The sequence below is a fragment of the Mauremys mutica genome, chromosome 11 (genome assembly GCF_020497125.1).
Source record: "Mauremys mutica isolate MM-2020 ecotype Southern chromosome 11, ASM2049712v1, whole genome shotgun sequence".
NCBI lineage: Eukaryota > Metazoa > Chordata > Testudines > Geoemydidae > Mauremys > Mauremys mutica.
Window position 1 is genome coordinate 41,142,884 of NC_059082.1, and position 17,713 is coordinate 41,160,596.

General features: G+C 42.7%; 1 protein-coding gene across 3 annotated transcripts in view; it reads left to right on the plus strand.

The window, feature by feature from the left end:
• Positions 1-17,713, plus strand: part of CSNK1G1 (casein kinase 1 gamma 1) — a 287,722-nt gene that overhangs the window by 211,736 nt on the left and 58,273 nt on the right. For all 3 annotated transcript variants that reach the window (XM_044979672.1, XM_044979674.1, XM_044979675.1), the window contains exons 6-7: positions 10,350-10,584; positions 13,917-14,002. In XM_044979672.1, the coding sequence (XP_044835607.1) occupies positions 10,350-10,584; positions 13,917-14,002 (321 nt within the window). The remainder of the gene's footprint in view (positions 1-10,349; positions 10,585-13,916; positions 14,003-17,713) is intronic.

A 17,713-nucleotide genomic window follows, 5' to 3' on the forward strand; every position in this document is an offset into this window, starting at 1 on the left:
AATGCCTAGTCCCTCAGCTGAGCAGAGTGTGTCGTTGCTGTCCCAAGCATCAAGAGTAAATCAGAATGGGGAATTCTGTAAGGTTCCAGGATGTACTTGAAGGAAAGATTCCTTTAGCAAGAAGCTGTAACTATCCTATTAAACCACTTGTTAGCTGTGGAGTAAGTTCATATTAACACTGAATTACTCCATGCATTTAACTGTAACTATGGTGCCTTGAAACATTATAGGATGACATGAAACAAGTGCACGGAAACATACACTGTATTAAAGTAACACTAGTCCTCACTAAGTGATGTAAATAGTGGGGTTCAGAATCCAGGCAGTTGGTAACTAACAACCACAACACCTCCCTGGTGATCAGTGTACTTCAATACTTGGGCATGACAAAGTGAGACAGGTTCAGTGACAGGTTCTAATTTTGATTTCCTTACTTATATTATGCTTTACAGTGAATATGAAATTAGAACACTATTTTAATTCTTATCCTGACCCAGCCATTGACTTGCTGTATGGGAACATCACTTTGCCTGTTTGTGACGGTTTTCCTTCCCACCCCGTGTCTTGTCTATTTAGATTGTAAGCTCTTCAGGGCAGGGGGGACTGTTTCCTTCTATGTGTTTGTACAGTGCCTCACACAATGGGGCCCAGATCTCAATTGGGCCCTCTTGATGCTACTGTAATAACAATAAGTAAAAATAATAATGTAGCTGTTCTATATATTGTGTCTGAGAAGTGCACTGTCAGTTCAGATCTTTAAATTAGCTATCAGAGGGAGTGGAGGAATGAAAGATCACTTGGGCCCAGTGCACTACCATAGTAACTATAATCATGGCTGAAGTTATCAGATCCATTCTTGTTTGTATTGCACAAATAGGTTACAGCTGTGAAAGAGAACCTAGCAGTTTGGCCGTAGCACCATCTACATTACAAATGATAGCACCGTTTTCTTTAGGAGAGTCTGGTCCCTTTTCTCCTGAGCTATGTTTCCTTTTCCAATTTCACCTGCTGTTCTCAGCAGTTTGATCTGCAGGGTTGGCCTGAGAGTCCAAGATCAGCCCAGATGGTTCCTGTAATGGCCCCCCCTTACCCTGCACTCTCATCTAGATCAGCAGGACTAATCACTGTGACCAACACATCTCAGGCTCTTCAGTGCACGTGCAGCAAGTTACAAACTGGCAGAAAGCTGCAGCATCTTGTTTTTCATGCCAAGGGGTCAACTTCATACTTCCTGTCACATATTTAAAAATAAATGTGTTCTATGAATAAATATGAAGAGCTAAATGCATGGCTAAGAAACAGCTAGGGGCTAGAATGGGGGGCCTTAAATTTATAGTTATGTGAAGGGAGTAAACAACCAAAAGGGAGAGGAATCAGTTATTCAAGGAATGTAATTAGGAGTAGTGGGAGAAATTACAAAGTAAGTGTTAAGCTCTATATCAGGAAAATCTTCCTGGCAATGAGACCTATTAAATTGTGGTATAGTATCTCTAGGGAAGAGATGAAACCCTCTTGTTTAGAACATTTAAAATTAGACTACATGATAGGAAATAATCCTGCCTTGACAGGAAGATGAACTAGGTGGGTCTTAATGTCTTTGCCATCTCCAATTTATACTCAAATACAATTAGATGGAATCTTAAGGGCTTTTTTTCTTACTATAATACACCCATATTTCACATATGTTAAAGGTAGTGTAATAAATGTGTCTGTCGAAGTAGTTTTCTCTCTTTCTTCCCCATTGAGAATTTTATGGGTATATTAATCCTGAATAACTCATTCATCTTTGATGCTTTATATTGTCCTCTTAATAATATCAAGCTGACATAACATTCTCCTGGGCACAGCTGCAACAGAATCCCAAGATAAGTTACTTCAAGGAAACAACATTCCTGAAGTGAGACAAAGTTTTAAAGTTTAAAATGGCTTCTTAAGTATTGCCAGTCTCAAAATTCACAAACCATGAGTCAGACCCCAACAGACTGCGATTATTTAAAATGATCAGATCATGCTTTGTCTGTATTCTGAATTTTTAACTCCCCTGCCTACCCCCAAGGTATGTGACTACAGCATTGTCAAATTATCAAATTAATCATGAGTAATTGTGATTTTAGTCTTTGTTGTAAACATTCTTGCTAGAGAAGCCAACCATGATCAGGTCCCCATTGTGTAGCGTACTGGACAAAGAGGAGACAGTCCCTGCCTCAGAGATTACAATCTAATGCAAATCATAGTGGTGAGCAGGGGCGGCTCTAGAAATTACAGCGCCCCAAGCAGGGCGGCGCGCTCGCCGCCCTTCCCCGGTCTCGCGGCCGGGGCAGAAGTGTCTGCGGCGGGTGCGCTGGTTCGCGGCTCCGGTGGAGCATCCGCAGTCATGCTTGCGGGAGCTCCGTCGGAGCCGCGGGACCAGCACGCCCGCCGCAGTTATGCCTGCGGGAGCTCAAGCGGAGCCGTGGGAAGAGGGGACCCTCCGCAGTCATGCCTGCGGCAGGTCCGCTCATCCCAGGGCTCCGGTGGACCTCCCGCAGGCATGACTGCGGAAGGTCCGCCGGAGCCAAATGCCGCCCTGCCCCGACAATGCTGCCCCATGCGCCTGCTTGGCGCGCTGGGGTCTGGAGCCAGCCCTGGTGGTGAGATTGTGATGCGGAAACATGACCTGTAGCCACTGAACCCATTTCATATAGGGGTCACCAATCATCCAACACATAGGAACGGCTTTTAATACCTGTTGAGCTGATCTGGATTCAAACAGGTGAACTACAAATCAGACTCTGTACTTCATTAGCAATGCCCTGAGGCATATCATCCCCCATAAACACTAATTATACACCTTTGAGAATGGGGATTACTTTCTAGAAGGTAAAGCTTACTAAATCAAACTGTGATCTTTTGGCACTTACACAGGCACGGTCTTACATTCTCTGGACACGAGCAAAATCTCCCACATGTTGCTGTCACTCTCACTAGAGTAAAGTGCCCCATCCAGTTCTTAAAGGGACAGTTCCTATTAACCAAAATACAAATGCTAAACATACAATAAAACAGATTTAACACAACTTCCAAATTCACTTCTAAATATAATGCTTTGTGATATAAAATGATTCCAACAATTACTCCTGGGTGCTAGCACTAATGCTTACACATACATACTACTACTTTTGTTTTTGTTTTTGTTTTTTGCGTCCAGAAGTCATCAGCACATTGAATTCAGAACCTTCATACCTTCACAAGTCTCTTCTGCTTCAGCTATAAATATGTGGGTATAGCCATACTGGATTAGACCCAAGGTCCATATAGTCCGGTATCCTGGAACATATAGAAGTAACAGGTGTGGGGAAACATGCTGTTTTCTCTGTATGGACCAGCCTGTACAGGGGGAGACAACACACTCTCGACTGGAGGGTTACACAACTATTAGTGAGGTGGTAGTGGAATGCTGGACATCCTACAAAGGACAACTACTGTGTTAATTAAAAACCTGTGATTTGGAAAATCTGCATTGGCTTATGTGGACTAGATAATTTTGTTGCAGTAACTGTCTCCTGGCATGGTGTAGAAGTGGAGAGTGGATGATACCTGAACATGGAGCCTTTCAGTTTATAGAACTAAAGAATTGGAAATAGAAAAAGCAGTAGAATTTCTTTTATATCTTCCCTCCCTGGCATTTCATGGGCTCTGGATGTAAAGGAGCCAGATCAGTGTTTTACAACGCTCCTAAAGTGCATTAATTCAGTGACTACATAATCTAAAAAATGTTTGATCTTTCCAAACTCCCACTTTGTCCCCACCTACTCATCTTGCTGTGAAAGTACTTTTTAAAAAATAAATTAAACAAGGTAGTGCTGGTTTTCATTTGAGCATCCTTTTTTTTTTTTAAGTTGACCATCCCAATAAATGACCTATCCTGATAGTAAAGACAAAATCAAGCAAAGTACTCATACTGCATTTTAAATCTTACTTTGTATGGAGGGTTAGCCAGCCCTCCAGCCTCTTTTAAAGGGACACTTTTCCAGATTGAATTTATTACAAACATACCTTTTGATCTTCAAACCTACCAGTGTGTGAAACAAAAAATTGAGATGTGTGACAAATGGCTGAAATGTGGAACATCTGTTGTTATGCATCATGCCATAATTATTTTATAATGGTTGTTAACTATAAAACCTGATTTAAAAGATTTTTTTCTGTGTGTATTAAATTACTTTTTGAAAGAAAACTGAAAAAAGTTTCAGCATGTAGAAATGAGTTCTTTGCATGGTGTTTGTATATTGCCATTTATGAGATCAAGGCACTCATGCTGGGAGCTCCTAGAATCGTCTGGAAAACAGTGTCTTTTGGGTCGACTTGCCTATTCTTCCCCCTTTTATCCTGGATGGCTCCGAGAGTATAAAATGAGGAGCGGCCCAACCACCCTTCAGTTCTTTCTAACTTCTGAAGGTTCAGTGAGTTTAGATTGCACACACTGTCCTCAGTGCTTTCCTCATTAGTTTTTCTTATTTCTATTTCTTCTCTTTTGGGGAAAATTTTGTTTATAGCTTATTAATTTTTTCAGTCACATTTTTCTTCTAAAAGTAAAGAGGAGGAGATGCCCGATAGGTACGGGCTTTGTCTGCACTTAGGAGTGAGAGAGCTGCCTCAGGCCCCCCTTACTGATGGAGGAGACTCCCTGGGCCTGGTCAGCTAAGTCTGGCAGTCTGTAAATAGAGATTGGTGTAGGAATCTGGTCACAGTCAAGGTCCCCTGGTCTGTTCAAGGTGACCTAGGAGACTTAGTTATGTGCCTAAACCATCTCTCTGGACATTGGATCTGGATCTTCAGAACTCAGATCCTTCAGCCAAGTGTTGACCTGAGGCTGCAGGACCTGGATATAGATCCTGCAGCAGAGCATGGATGCCAGGCTCACAAGATCCAGATAACATAGCTAAGTTGGATCCATAGTTGACACATTTGGATCTGGATTCAGAAGCAGAAACCAAGCTTACAGCTGGATCTAGCGGTCAAACATGGATCCAGTGTTAGCATTTGGATCCAAATTTGGCAGCCATACAGGAAGAACTGCTAACCACAGTTGCCAAGAAGGGATCACATTGGCTGGGATCCAGCCAGCGTGAGGATCAACTGTCACTAGTCTAGTGGTTCTATACCCCATGAGTCCTGGATCTACTCAGGTCGATAAAGTCCAGTACTGCAGTTCCAACATCATGATCTTTGTGAACTGCTTTCCTTATTGATTTTGTGTACACCATAGTAGTATGAGCAAGCAGATCCATTCTGGAGAGCCTCACAACACTGGAAGGGGAAATTTCACACATTACAGGCTTTTATAACAAATTTTGAAGGACAGATTAAATTCAGAGGTAATTGGAAAAGCAGATGTAATCCATATGCATTCACCAAAGGTAGATCATGCCAGACTAACATGATATTCTTCTTTAAGAAGATAAGTGATATTTTTTTAGGCAAGGGAAATGCAGCAGATCTAATATACTAGGACTTCAGTTAAGAATTTGACACTATAAAATTAGAGAAAATGGGGATTAGTCAAGAATTGTAAGGTGGGTAAGGATTTGGTTAAAGAGGAAAAAGCAACCAGTTGCTCTGAAAGGTGAGCAGTGAGACTGAAGGGAGGTTACTAGTGAAGTTCCTCAAGGATCAGTCTAGAGACAGATCTTACTTAATATTTCTATTACTAATCTTGGCACCAAAAGTAGGAGTATGTTAATGAAACTTATTCATGTTACAAAGTTGGGAGACATTGTCAATACAGAGAAACATCAGAATATTATATAGGAAGAACTGAATGACCTTGAAGACTGGAGTAACAGAAATGGGATGGAATTTAAAATGCAAGGTCATGCACTGAAGGTCTAATAAGAATTTGTGCCATATACTGGGGTATCATTAGTTGGAAGCAACACAGGAGGTGAGAGGCTGAGGTATGTTGATTAATCACAAGATGACTGAGCTACGAAAAAGGCAAATGCGATCCTAGGATGTATCAGGTGAGGCATTTCCAGTAAAGATAAAGAAATATTTCAACTATTTCCATATTGACTGGATATGTCACCTCAGGACAGGGTGGAGAGAAGTTTCTAGACACCATAAATTACTGCTTCTTGGAGTAGCTGGTCCTGGTACCCACAAGGGGAGAGGCAATTCTTGATTTAGTCATAAGTGGAGCACAGGATCTGATCCAAGAGGTGAATATAGCTGAACCACTCAGTAACAGTGACTATAATGTAATAAAATTTAACATCATCTTGTGGGGGGAGATACCAAAGAACACCGCCAGAGTAGCATTTAATTATAGGAAGGGGAACCATACAAAAATGAGGAAGCTAATTTAACGTAAATCAAAAGGTACAGTCACAAAAGTGGCATGCTTGGAAGCTGCATGGAAACTTTTTAAAAATACCATATTAGAGGTTCAAATAAAATGTATACCCCAAATTAAAAAACATAGAGGACAAAAAAGTGTCACCATGGCTAAACAACAAGGTAAAAGAAGCATAAGCAAAAAGGTATTCTGTAAAAATTGGAAGTCAGAGCCTACTGAGGAAAGTAAAAAGGAGCATAAGTGCTGGCAAATCAATTGTAAAACAATAATTCATCATCATCATGTTCCTACTACACCTTTGGCATTTTAGGGCAGTGATGAAGCTCCTCCACTCCTGTCTGTTTCTGGCAACTCTTTCAATGGTTCCCCAACTGTGCCCAAGGTTTTTCAGATTGGCTTCTGCAGCTCTTCGCCTTGTTGTTTTTGGGCAGTCTCATTTTCGCTTGCCTTCAGGTGTTCTCTTATTGCTACTCTGGTGATTGAATCAGTTTCCAACTCCTCCTGATGGTGCTCAGATCCTCTTGGCTGCACTGTGTCAATAGATCTTGGTTTGAGATTGTTCTGGGCCAAAAGATATGGAGGATTATTCTGAGGCAGGTTGTATAGAATGAAGACAGTTTGGACACTTTCTCATTCCCCAGCATTCTGCACTATAAAGTAGTATTGAAAGTATGCAGCTTTGATAAATCTTGTTTGGTTTTGGTGTTGCATTTTGATGATTTCCAGACTGTGTATTTAAGCTCCTGAAGGTGTTCCTGGCTTTATTGATTTTGTTCCGGATGTCCTGCCTTGTTCAACCGTCCTGGCTGATGGTGCTACCCAAGTATGTGAATGTTCCTACGTTGGTGAGAACATGATCCTCTATCCGTACTGGTAATGGTGAGGCAATATTAAAGGTCATGATATCTGTCTTATTGCAGTTGATTTTCAGGCTAGTTTGCTGGCTGAATGCATTGAGTCGAGTTGTTTTTTCTTGTATATGGTGTTGTATATGGGATAGGAGAGTGACATCATCTGCGAAGTCCAGGTCTTCAAGAGATGAGAAGAGTGTCCATTTAATGCCTCTTGGCATGTCTTCTGTTATATGCCAAATTACCCAGTCGATGGCAATGTTGAAGAGGATTGTAGACATTATACACCCCTGACGTACTCCTGTTTTGACTTCAAAACTGAGCTCACTGTGATCAACACTGCCTGTAAAGTTGAAATAGAAGCTTTTGATGACATTGATTATATGGAAAGGAATTCCATATGCCTGCAGAATGCGCCATAGGCTGGTCCTGTGAATGCTATCAATTAGGCAGGCCAAAAAAAAAAAATTTTTTTTTTTTTTAAAGTAACTAGCAAAAGACTCTCAAACTAACAGCAAAAATTTAAGTACATCAGATTCAGGAAGTATAATTAGGTTAAAAAAATGTTTTTATGCAGGATAAGTCCATCAGTGACTATTAGCCAACATGATCAGGGATGCAACTCCATGCTTTGGGTGTTCCTAAGCCTCTGACTGCCAGATGCGGGGACTGAACAACTGGGGATGGATCAGTCAATAATTGCCATGTTCAGTTCATTCCCTCTGAAGCACCTGGCATTGGCCACTGTTGGAGGACAGTGTATTGGCCTATATGGACCATTGGTCTGATTCAGTATGGCCGTTCTTATGGTTTTATGTTCCTAAGTATTAATGCCATTTTACAAGGCACTGGTAAGACCTCCTCTGGCATACTGTGTACAATTCTGGTCATCCATGTTCAAAAGAGATGAATTTCTAGTGGAAGAGGTGCAGAGAAGAGCTACTGGGATGATCAGGGGAATGGAGTGTCTAGGAGACTTAAAGAGCTTGACTTGTTTAGTCTTGCAAAACAAAGGCTGAGAGGATAAGATTGCTCTCTAAAAATATATTGGGGGTAAAGATCAGGGAGGATGTAGCACTATTAAAGTTCTTTACAACTGGCCATGAACGAAATTAGGCTGAGATATGCACGGTGGCTTGCAGGATGCTGGTGCAGTCTGTGCCAAGTATGGCATATAGTTTGTAAAAGCGGCGGGTCTGCAGCTTGGCACCAGACAGGTTGTTGGCTTCCATGGCCTTGTGATGTGCCTGGTGCAGTTCCTTTGCTTTCATGCAGCAGCGTGGCTGATCCCTGGCCTACCCTTTGCCTATATCCCCTGTGCAATCTGTTCCTGGATGTCCATGTTTCTTTGGCTGGTCTGTAGCTGTGCTTGCACAGCCTCTTCTCCCACAGGCCCAGGAGATCAAATACCTCCTGTCTACACCAGGCAGTGTATAGTGTGTGGAGCTGGCCTGGTCAGTTCTGGAGTTGCACACCACAAGGAAGATCTGCTAGGTGTGCTTGCCACGCTGGGCATCAGGAAAGGCCTTTCAAAAATATGTTCATGGGGCTTTAAAAGGTGGTGGCTCACACATCAACACTCAGACTGTGTTGACCTCAATAGACTGACCATGCCTCCACGCCACTTAGGGAGGTAGTTTTACTGTATTGCTGTATCAGGGCACTTATGTCGACTGGAGACACATGCTGAAACAGGTCAACACAAGGCAACTTAGGTCAACCTACATTTGTAGTGTAGACCATGCTGAGAGCAGTTGCACTGCAAAATGCTCAAGCTGCACAGAGTACCTGCATCCCCACTGCATCACTAGCTCAAGCATCAGCAGCACTCAGGCTCAAACCCACACTCATCTAATGGGCTAGCTCGCTTGAGTTTTAAAGTAAACACATTTACTCAAGCTTGAGACTTGTATGTGGATGGGAGTTGGGTTGTGGGCAACATCAGAGTTTTATGCCTCAAGCTAACTCTGCAGTGAAGACAAGCCCTCAGGAAAAACAGTTGCTTATGGCAGCATTGGAAATGTTGGGCCATATATGGAATGTGGAAGTGTAAAGGGTGTTAAACCTTTTTCAGGAGTAGTGCCAGCACAAGAGTAGGGTTGGGCAGTAATAACCTTTTAACTGATTGATTGTCTGAAAGTTTTCTTGCTATTTCTAATTATTGACAGCTGACATGACTAAGTCATTATTCTTCTTAGTAAAAAGAATAGGAGTACTTGTGGCACCTTAGAGACTAACAAATTTATTTGAGCATAAGCTTTCGTGGGCTACAGCCCACTTCATTGGATGCATAGACTGGAACATACAGCAAGAAGATATTTATACATAGAGAGAACATGAAAAGATGGAAGTAGCCATACCAACTGTAAGAGGCCAATCAAATGAGATGAGCTATCATCAGCAGGAGGAAAAAAAAACAAACTTTTGAAATGATAATCAAGATGACCCATAGAAGGTGTGAGGATACTTAACATGGGAAAATAGATTAAATTAGTGTAATGGCCCAACCATTCCCAGTCTCTCTTCAAACCTAAGTTAATTGTATCTAATTTGCATATTAATTCAAGTTCTGAAACCTATTATTCTTAGTGTTGTTACATAGGGGAGATTTTTTTCCCCTTAAGAACTTGGCATGGTCTGAGGCAGCATATGGGATGAGGGAGGAGATTGGTGAGAGCAGGAGCAGTAAAGAGAGAGAGTTCTCAATAATCTGGATTTAGAAGTGTTTTTTAAAAATCAGTACAAAAATGTCTGGCTATTTGTTTTAGTCCTGCATGGAATCATTCCAAGAGTCATGCTCTGTTGATTATGTGCATTTAAAAAAATCCTCTCTGATTTTTACATATTTCATTCCTTCATATAAAATAGATGGAGTATAATGTTGTGTTTAGAGCAGGGGTCTGGGAGTCAAGAATTCTGGGTACTGTTCTCAGCTCTGTATATGACTCTCTGATCTAGGGCAAATCATGTAATCTCTGCCTCGGTTTCCCTATTTATAAAATTCCATTTCTTATGGTGTATTATGAGTTTTAATGTTTGCAAAACACTTTGAGATCACTGGATCTGAATGGCTCTGTTAATACAAAGTATTAATAGGCCATTAGCAGCAAAGTGTGATTAGTGTACTGGATATGAATAACGTTTGTCTCATACTTTTGCAGATATCTCGAATGGAATATGTGCATTCAAAGAACCTCATTTACCGAGATGTCAAGCCAGAGAATTTCCTTATTGGCCGGCAAGGCAATAAGAGAGAACACATCATTCACATCATTGACTTTGGATTGGCCAAGGAGTACATTGATCCTGAAACCAAAAAACACATACCTTACAGGGAACACAAGAGCCTAACTGGAACAGCGAGATATATGTCCATCAATACACATCTTGGCAAAGGTCTGTTCACTTTATGCTAACTTACTATGCTTTGTACTCTCTTTAGTAAGAGCATTCCATTCTCCTTTAGAGCTCCAACTATAGATTGGCCTGTGGTGTTCCAGTATCAGTCAAGCCATCTCTAAACTATTAAATATTATATGCATTTATCATGATGGTATCTTCTTTTAAAACTAGGCAATGAAAAATGCAGGAGAATATACAGAAGGGAACAGTTCTGCATTGGTGGAAGGGGAGGTTTGAGTAATTATTTTATATAAACATTTAGAGCAGCAGTTCTCTTCTGCTGCACAGTTCTGTGTATTCAGTTGCCCAGAGCCTTCCATTTTCAGTGGTTGCTGAATCAGTCTGTCACTTTGTGTACTGTTGATAGAAGGGAACAACTGAGTTTTCTTAATTTTCCTAGGTTTCAGAGTAGCAGCCATGTTAGTCTGTATCCGCAAAAAGAACAGAAGTACTTGTGGCACCTGAGAGACTAACAAATTTATTGGAGCATAAGCTTTCGTGAGCTACAGCCTACTTCATCAGATGCATCTTCTTACTATATGGTCCATTCTATGCATCTGATGAAGTGGGCTGTAGCCCACGAAAGCTTATGCTTCAATAAATTTGTTAGTCTCTCAGGTGCCACAAGTACTCCTGTTAATTTTCCTAAATATTTTACATTTCCTCGACCTCATTTTACAGTGTCTCGTTCTCTCCGCCCCCTGCTTCAGCCTTCCATAATAAAGGAGGGTTGTCCCTTCAGCCACAGAAACAAGTAAGAATCTTGCTCTAAACACTTGCCAGTCTCAGAGAAAGTTGGAGCAGCTGGCAGCTTGTTGGTACTGTTAGATTATCTGGCCCATCGCATGCCTCCTCCAAATAGCAGCTAAAGTAGGAGAACGCCTCACTCTGGTTTCCACTACATTTAACAAAGCATCACTTGGCTTTGCCTGATTTTAATATCTTAGGAAAAAGAAACTTACCTTGCCCTAGTGACTAAAATGTTGCTGTTCTAAACTTGAAAATAATTGCTTTTGAAGTTCCAAATCAACTCCATTTTACTAAATATTTATGTTCACTTAAACGTCTAGGGTAATGGAATAGTTTGCGAGCAGCCTCTGTACGTCCCCATTTATGAGATCAAGGCAAATACACTCCTTCTGGAAGCTTCTGGAGAGTGCTGTCTGTTTGGGCCAATCCCTCCTCACTCTCCCATTTTATAGCCTCAGAAATGTACACAAGGCGGTATAGGCGGGACAGGGAGTGTGAATAGTCCCAATGGATGCTGCTCATTAGAAGAGTTAGAAAGCTGATGGTACAGATTCCTTGATCCTACAGTTGGGAATGTGCAGAGGTTGTTCTCAAACTCCACTAACTGGTGAATAACCTTGATTTTTATTGTTGATGAACACAGACTTGTAAGTATACAGGATGTGAAAGGAAATGTTTTTAAAAGTTTGGGTGATTCACTCTTGCCTTCAGAACTATTTTTGCACCAAGTCACTCAAGTCCCAAAAGGAGAATAGTACTTGTTTTTATGTTTAAATTATTAATTATCTCATGGATTTATTTTCATTGGAGCTTTTGTAGCTTACTTTAAAGGCCTTGCTTCTGAAAAGTATAGTTGTTTCTAAGATGTTTTTAATTTTGGGAAGGTGGTGTTGGGCTCTTATTGTCTTTCGTGGAGAGTTATGCCACCTAGTGTAGACAACACATTAAAACATCATACAGTGCATATATCATCATAACTACTTAAGAGGAGCCTCTTGTTACAGGAAGATGTAACAACAATTGAGACTCTTGTAATAGGCTGGAGGCATTGCAGGAAGCCACAGTATGAGTGCTAGTGAACTTGACCCAGATGAAGTTTCCTCCTGCATAAAGGTGGGAAGAGTCTATAATCAAAGTCCTCTCTAGATCAGTGTTGCTAATTTCTGGGTAATGATTTAATGCTGAGCATTGTTGTTCTAATCAAACTGACTATGGCGTTTTTCCAGTCCTTTTCCAGTGTCAAAGATCCTGACTTTCTTGCTGATAACTATCCATATTGTAATTATTTTCCCCATTGAATTAAGAGTTGTATCCTTCCTATTTACAGCTATATCAATGACATGCAGTAGTTGCCTTTTTAGCCTCTCCTCTTTACATACTATTTTGAGAGCTATATTTGCTATGTAGTTTCCAAGACAAGTCATGCTGTGCAAAGAACTGCTTGCTCCTCTTCATGCAAATTACACAGCACAGGGACAGCTCTTTAAGCATATTGTGTTTCTACATGTGGGTTGGATGACTGGATTTGCTCCACATTCCTGGCTCTGAATGTGTGAGCTGCCTGCAGGTGGAAGTAATGGCAGGCTGGTCTGTAACCTAGCTTAACTTCAGTTTTTTAATTCCTGGGAAAAGCAGATTGTTTAAGATGCAGTTTATGGATCAGAGTTTAGAAGTTTTTCTAAAACATAATAAACTAGAAATCAAACATTGAAGCTGGGGTCTCCTAGCTTTAGTTAGTTTTTAAAAATACCTACATAGTGTTTATCCTCATTCGCTGGCCTGAAGCTTGACTCTGCTGGACAGCAGCCTGTTCACAAAGAATGGCTTTGAAAACTTGAAATCAAGAATTTTGGCTCATGTTGAACTATACAAGGAAAAAGCCCCATTTGTATCTGAACTAATAAATGAAATGCTTAGGATTGGTGTCCTCTATTGCATCGGTTCTCAAACTTTTTCATAATATAGGCCCGCATTTTAGTGGATTCACTTATGGACACCTCCCCTCCCACCTGTGATCATAGGGACCACCTTCTTTCCCATTCACAATCATATAACATCTTTGTGGCAACCACTGCAAACACTTGTAAGGAAAAGAAACAGGGAAATATTTATTTTTAATTGCTGTGATGTAATGAGCTACAAAAACAGTTGGAAAAGAGCCAGCAACATGTGACCTATCCAGTCGCTACAGGATGGTCATCAAATGCTTCAGACAACCATCACTCTTGAGACCACAGCTTGGGGACTGCTTTACTCTTGTACTATTGCTACTTTAATCCTCCATTTTGATCTGAGTGACACAAGAATTTTAACATTCTCTATTGTACAGTATGGCCAATTTGTGTAGACCAATTACCACTAGCTGATTGGGGGGGGGGCATTTATTTGCTTTGGCCAGTTTTAGGTATTCTTATACAAGAGGATGGTCTGAGCTATAATAATTTTTGTGCATATGGAAAGAAAAGTAAATAAACTTTTCATGTAATACATTATTTCAGAAATAAATCTGGTTGCTGAACCAATTAGTTTTACTTCAGTAGCTGAAGCAATAACATGTGGTCTCTTGTACCTTTCAGAGCAAAGTCGGCGAGATGACTTGGAAGCCCTTGGCCACATGTTCATGTATTTTCTTCGAGGCAGTCTGCCCTGGCAAGGGCTCAAGGTATATGTTAAAATGTATCACTTGGTGAATTTTAGACAGCAAAATCTACTTTCTTGGCCTCACATTTTTCATTCTTCTTCTCTGCCAGAAGGTGAATCTTTTAGGAAAACTTGAGCAAAATCTCTTCATTTTCTTAGAGATCCAGGAAGTGGATGGGAAGACTCTTCCGGCTGTGTGTGTGTTTAAAATTAAAAAAAAAACAAAAACTAACCACACATGGGCATAGTAAAAATGACCAAAGATTGAAGCTTTGCAAAGCTGTAATTACCTCATTATGAACTAGTGTGTCTGCTCTGTGTGCGTGTGTAAAACCTTTGGAATATGATTTGACAGATGTGACAGTTTGTTTGAAAGCTGCTCATGGAACATGGGCACTAAAAATTAAGCCTACACTTACATGGTTAAGGGCCACATCCTGCGCTACTTTCTCAGACAAACTCCCATTGACTTCAGTTGAAGTTCTTTCTCGATGCAGAGTTTGGTCCTAAGTATGCAATAGTTGCTTCAAGGAACTTAGGGCTTGTCTTCATGCGCTGCAGTAGTACCGGCACAGCTGCGCTACTGTAATGCTTTAGTGAAAACCTACTACACCAATAGGAGAGCTTTTGCCTTCGACATAATTAATCCACCGCCCCGAGAGGCAATAACTATATTGACAGGAGAAGCTTTCCCGTCAACATAGCATTGTCTGTGTGGGGGGTTAGTTCAATATAGGTACATTGCTCAGGGATTGATTTTTCATACCCCGAGCGACATAGTTACACTGATACAGGTTTGTAATGTAGATTTGCCTCAGACTCTACTGTTAAAATGATCAGCACTCGTAAGCTGCACCAGTACACTAGTTCCTAAGCAAGGACCTTATTAATATTGTTGACATAGCCTTTAAGTGCTGCAAACTTATTTTTCTTTTATAAACAAAAAAGGCTACTACAACTGAAAGACTAGAGGGGGAAATGTTTCTTCAGGGTGCCCTCTGCATGTTTCTGTTTATTCCTGTTCTTGAGAAACGCCTCTTCAGTTTGACACATTTATGAAGGAAAAGAGGAAGGTGGGCAGAGTGTGAATGTGCATAGGACACCCTCAAAGAACCACAGTTACTGTCAAGTGACTTCTCTTCCTCTGTTTTCAGTTTGTTTACTTTGTTAATTTAACAGCATTTTGCATACAGTCACTTTCTCCAATTGTTTGAGAGGTCTTCAGAGAGCAACAGGAAAGAGAGAGAGACACTTTAAAAGTAGGAAAACATGACCAAAAATTGACAGGGGGACTCAAAGGCAGGTGTGGTATCTGAATCTACTTTTAAAGCTTTAATATCTTACTCCGACCCTTGTATATTCTGATTTAAGTAATAAAAAGAAATACACTATTTTTTATCTTGTTAGCACTGCAGAGCCAATATTACTTTGGGAGAGTGAGTTGGATTCTGTACTGAACAGCACAATTGTTAATTAAATTGCAATTACAGGGGCAAAAATCTATTCTCATTTACACCTTTGAAATCCTGCTGCAGACAGGGTTACATATGGTAAATGAGGGCCATACTGTAGAAGCTTTTGAGTGGAGATGTGTGAGCCAGAAAGAATTCTTCTTTGAGTGCTTGTTCATGTTGATTCCAATCAGGTGTTTGTGTGCGCATGTTCACGTTGGCCAGAAGATTTTTCCCTTAGCAGCATCTGTTGGGTCAGCCTTGGCGCCCCCTGGAGTGGGGCCCTCACGGCGCCTAATATATAGCCCTACCGACCCGCCACCCCTTCAATTCCTTCTTACCACCAGTGATGGTGGCTGGAACTTCCATTGGCTCTTGCTCAGCAAGTTTCTTCTCAATTTCGTTGTATACAGTTAGTTCTTAGTGTTGTTTGAGTTAATAGTTTAGTATAGTATTTGTTGGGGGTTCCCCACATACACTCTGGCTCGGGCACCATGATATGCCACGGTCCCCGGGCTTCAAGAAACTGCGTGGCCTGCACCAAGCACATGCCGAAAAGTGGCCCGTACTTGTTGTGTCTATGGTGCCTGTGGGAGACCCATCAGAAAGATTGTAAGATCTGCCACGAGTTCCGTGTGAGAACACTTAAAGATAGGGAACAGCGGCTCAAGGTGATCCTCATGGAGGCAGCCCTACGCCCCCACTGCGACCCGGGCTCGAGAGACCCAACCCCAGCTGCGGCGTCCTCTACACAGAGCGCCCTGTCGGCAAGTTCAGTGCCGAGGAAGGACTCTTCTGGGGCACTCGGCACCGTCACAGCTCCTCACAGGGCCCATCTGACAGAAGGCACCGCTCCCACTCCCCGGTGCCTCAAAAGAAGAAAAACCCGGATGACCATTCTCCTCTGGCTAAGGCACGAGATGTGTTGACCCCAGGCAGGCCACTCCTCAGCATCTCCTTTTGGGGCCAGTTGACTCCGGCCCCATCTTGATCACCGGCACCTACGCAGCAGCTGCAGCTCCCGTCCACACCAGAAGCGTACCAGGCTGCTCAGGACCTCCTCCACCTGACGGCACCGTTCTCACCTGCCAGGGAGGAACCCTCAGTGCTGACAGAGCCATGTCCTCTGGTACACTCTAAAGGGAAGCCAGCTATCATGTCAAGATGCCTTTGCCTTTTCCATGGGCGCCTACCCGTTCCTACAGAGAGCCTACCAGCTCCCTGAGCTCTCGACGGTCGAGGCATAGAGGATCGGCTCTTCCGTGGTCTTCAGTGTCTGAGACCTCGGAGTCAGTCCGACTCCTATCGTTTGGCTAGGAGCAGAAGTCGTAGAGCAAGGTCGGGTAGAGACAGAAAAGAGCATCAGGCGTGGCCTCCGCAGTGGTAGAACCCGCCTCAGTGGCCCTTCTGGACTTTTCACCAGGGCCAGGGAGGAACCCAGGGCCCATGCTCAGCAACATCTTCAGTGGCCTCCACCACTTTCATACTGCCTTCCGCTGCCCATCTGCCCTCGGCACCTACGGTCCCAACGCCTTTGCCTCCGGCACTGCTCGGCTCCAACTTTGGCACCAGCCTTCATGGCGTCAATGCACCTGTCTCCCACGCCTGCACCATTGTTGATGTCTACCTCAATGCATGCACCTATGGTCCTGGTACCGATGTTGGCACCGGGCCCCCCCCCGACTCTGGCACCTCCTGTGAGCATGCCAACACAGCTCCTTCTGGTGAGACTGATGCCGACACCTGTTACATTGCCTATGGCCCCAGCACCGTCATCAGCACCACTTCCTCCAACACTGCCCCGGGAGTCATGTGACCCCTCCGGTGCAAATGGTAGGGAGCTTCCACTACCGGCACATGCTTCCTCCTCCTTGTTGCCGGACGAAGCATTGGCAGGGATGGCCATAGCTCCTGTGTTAGAGGACAACAGAGTCCCGCAGCAGTTGCTCTGCAGGGCTGCCCAGGGTCTGGGCATCAAGGCTGAAGAGGTGGTAGAGGAGGCGTGTGCCATGGTGGACATCCTAGCACCCTTGGGACCTTCACAGGTAGCCTTGCCTCTCATAAAGACGGTTGTGGACACCACTAAAACCCTGTGGCAGATGCCGGCATCCTTGCCACCCACTGCCAAATGCAATGAGCAGCGGTATTTCGTGCCCTCCAGAGGCTTTGAGTATCTGTACTCACACCCGCTTCCGGATTCACTGGTGGTAGATGCGGCTAACCAGTGGAAGAGACAAGGTTTCCAAGGTCCTTCCCTCACAATGGGTACTCTTATAACACCT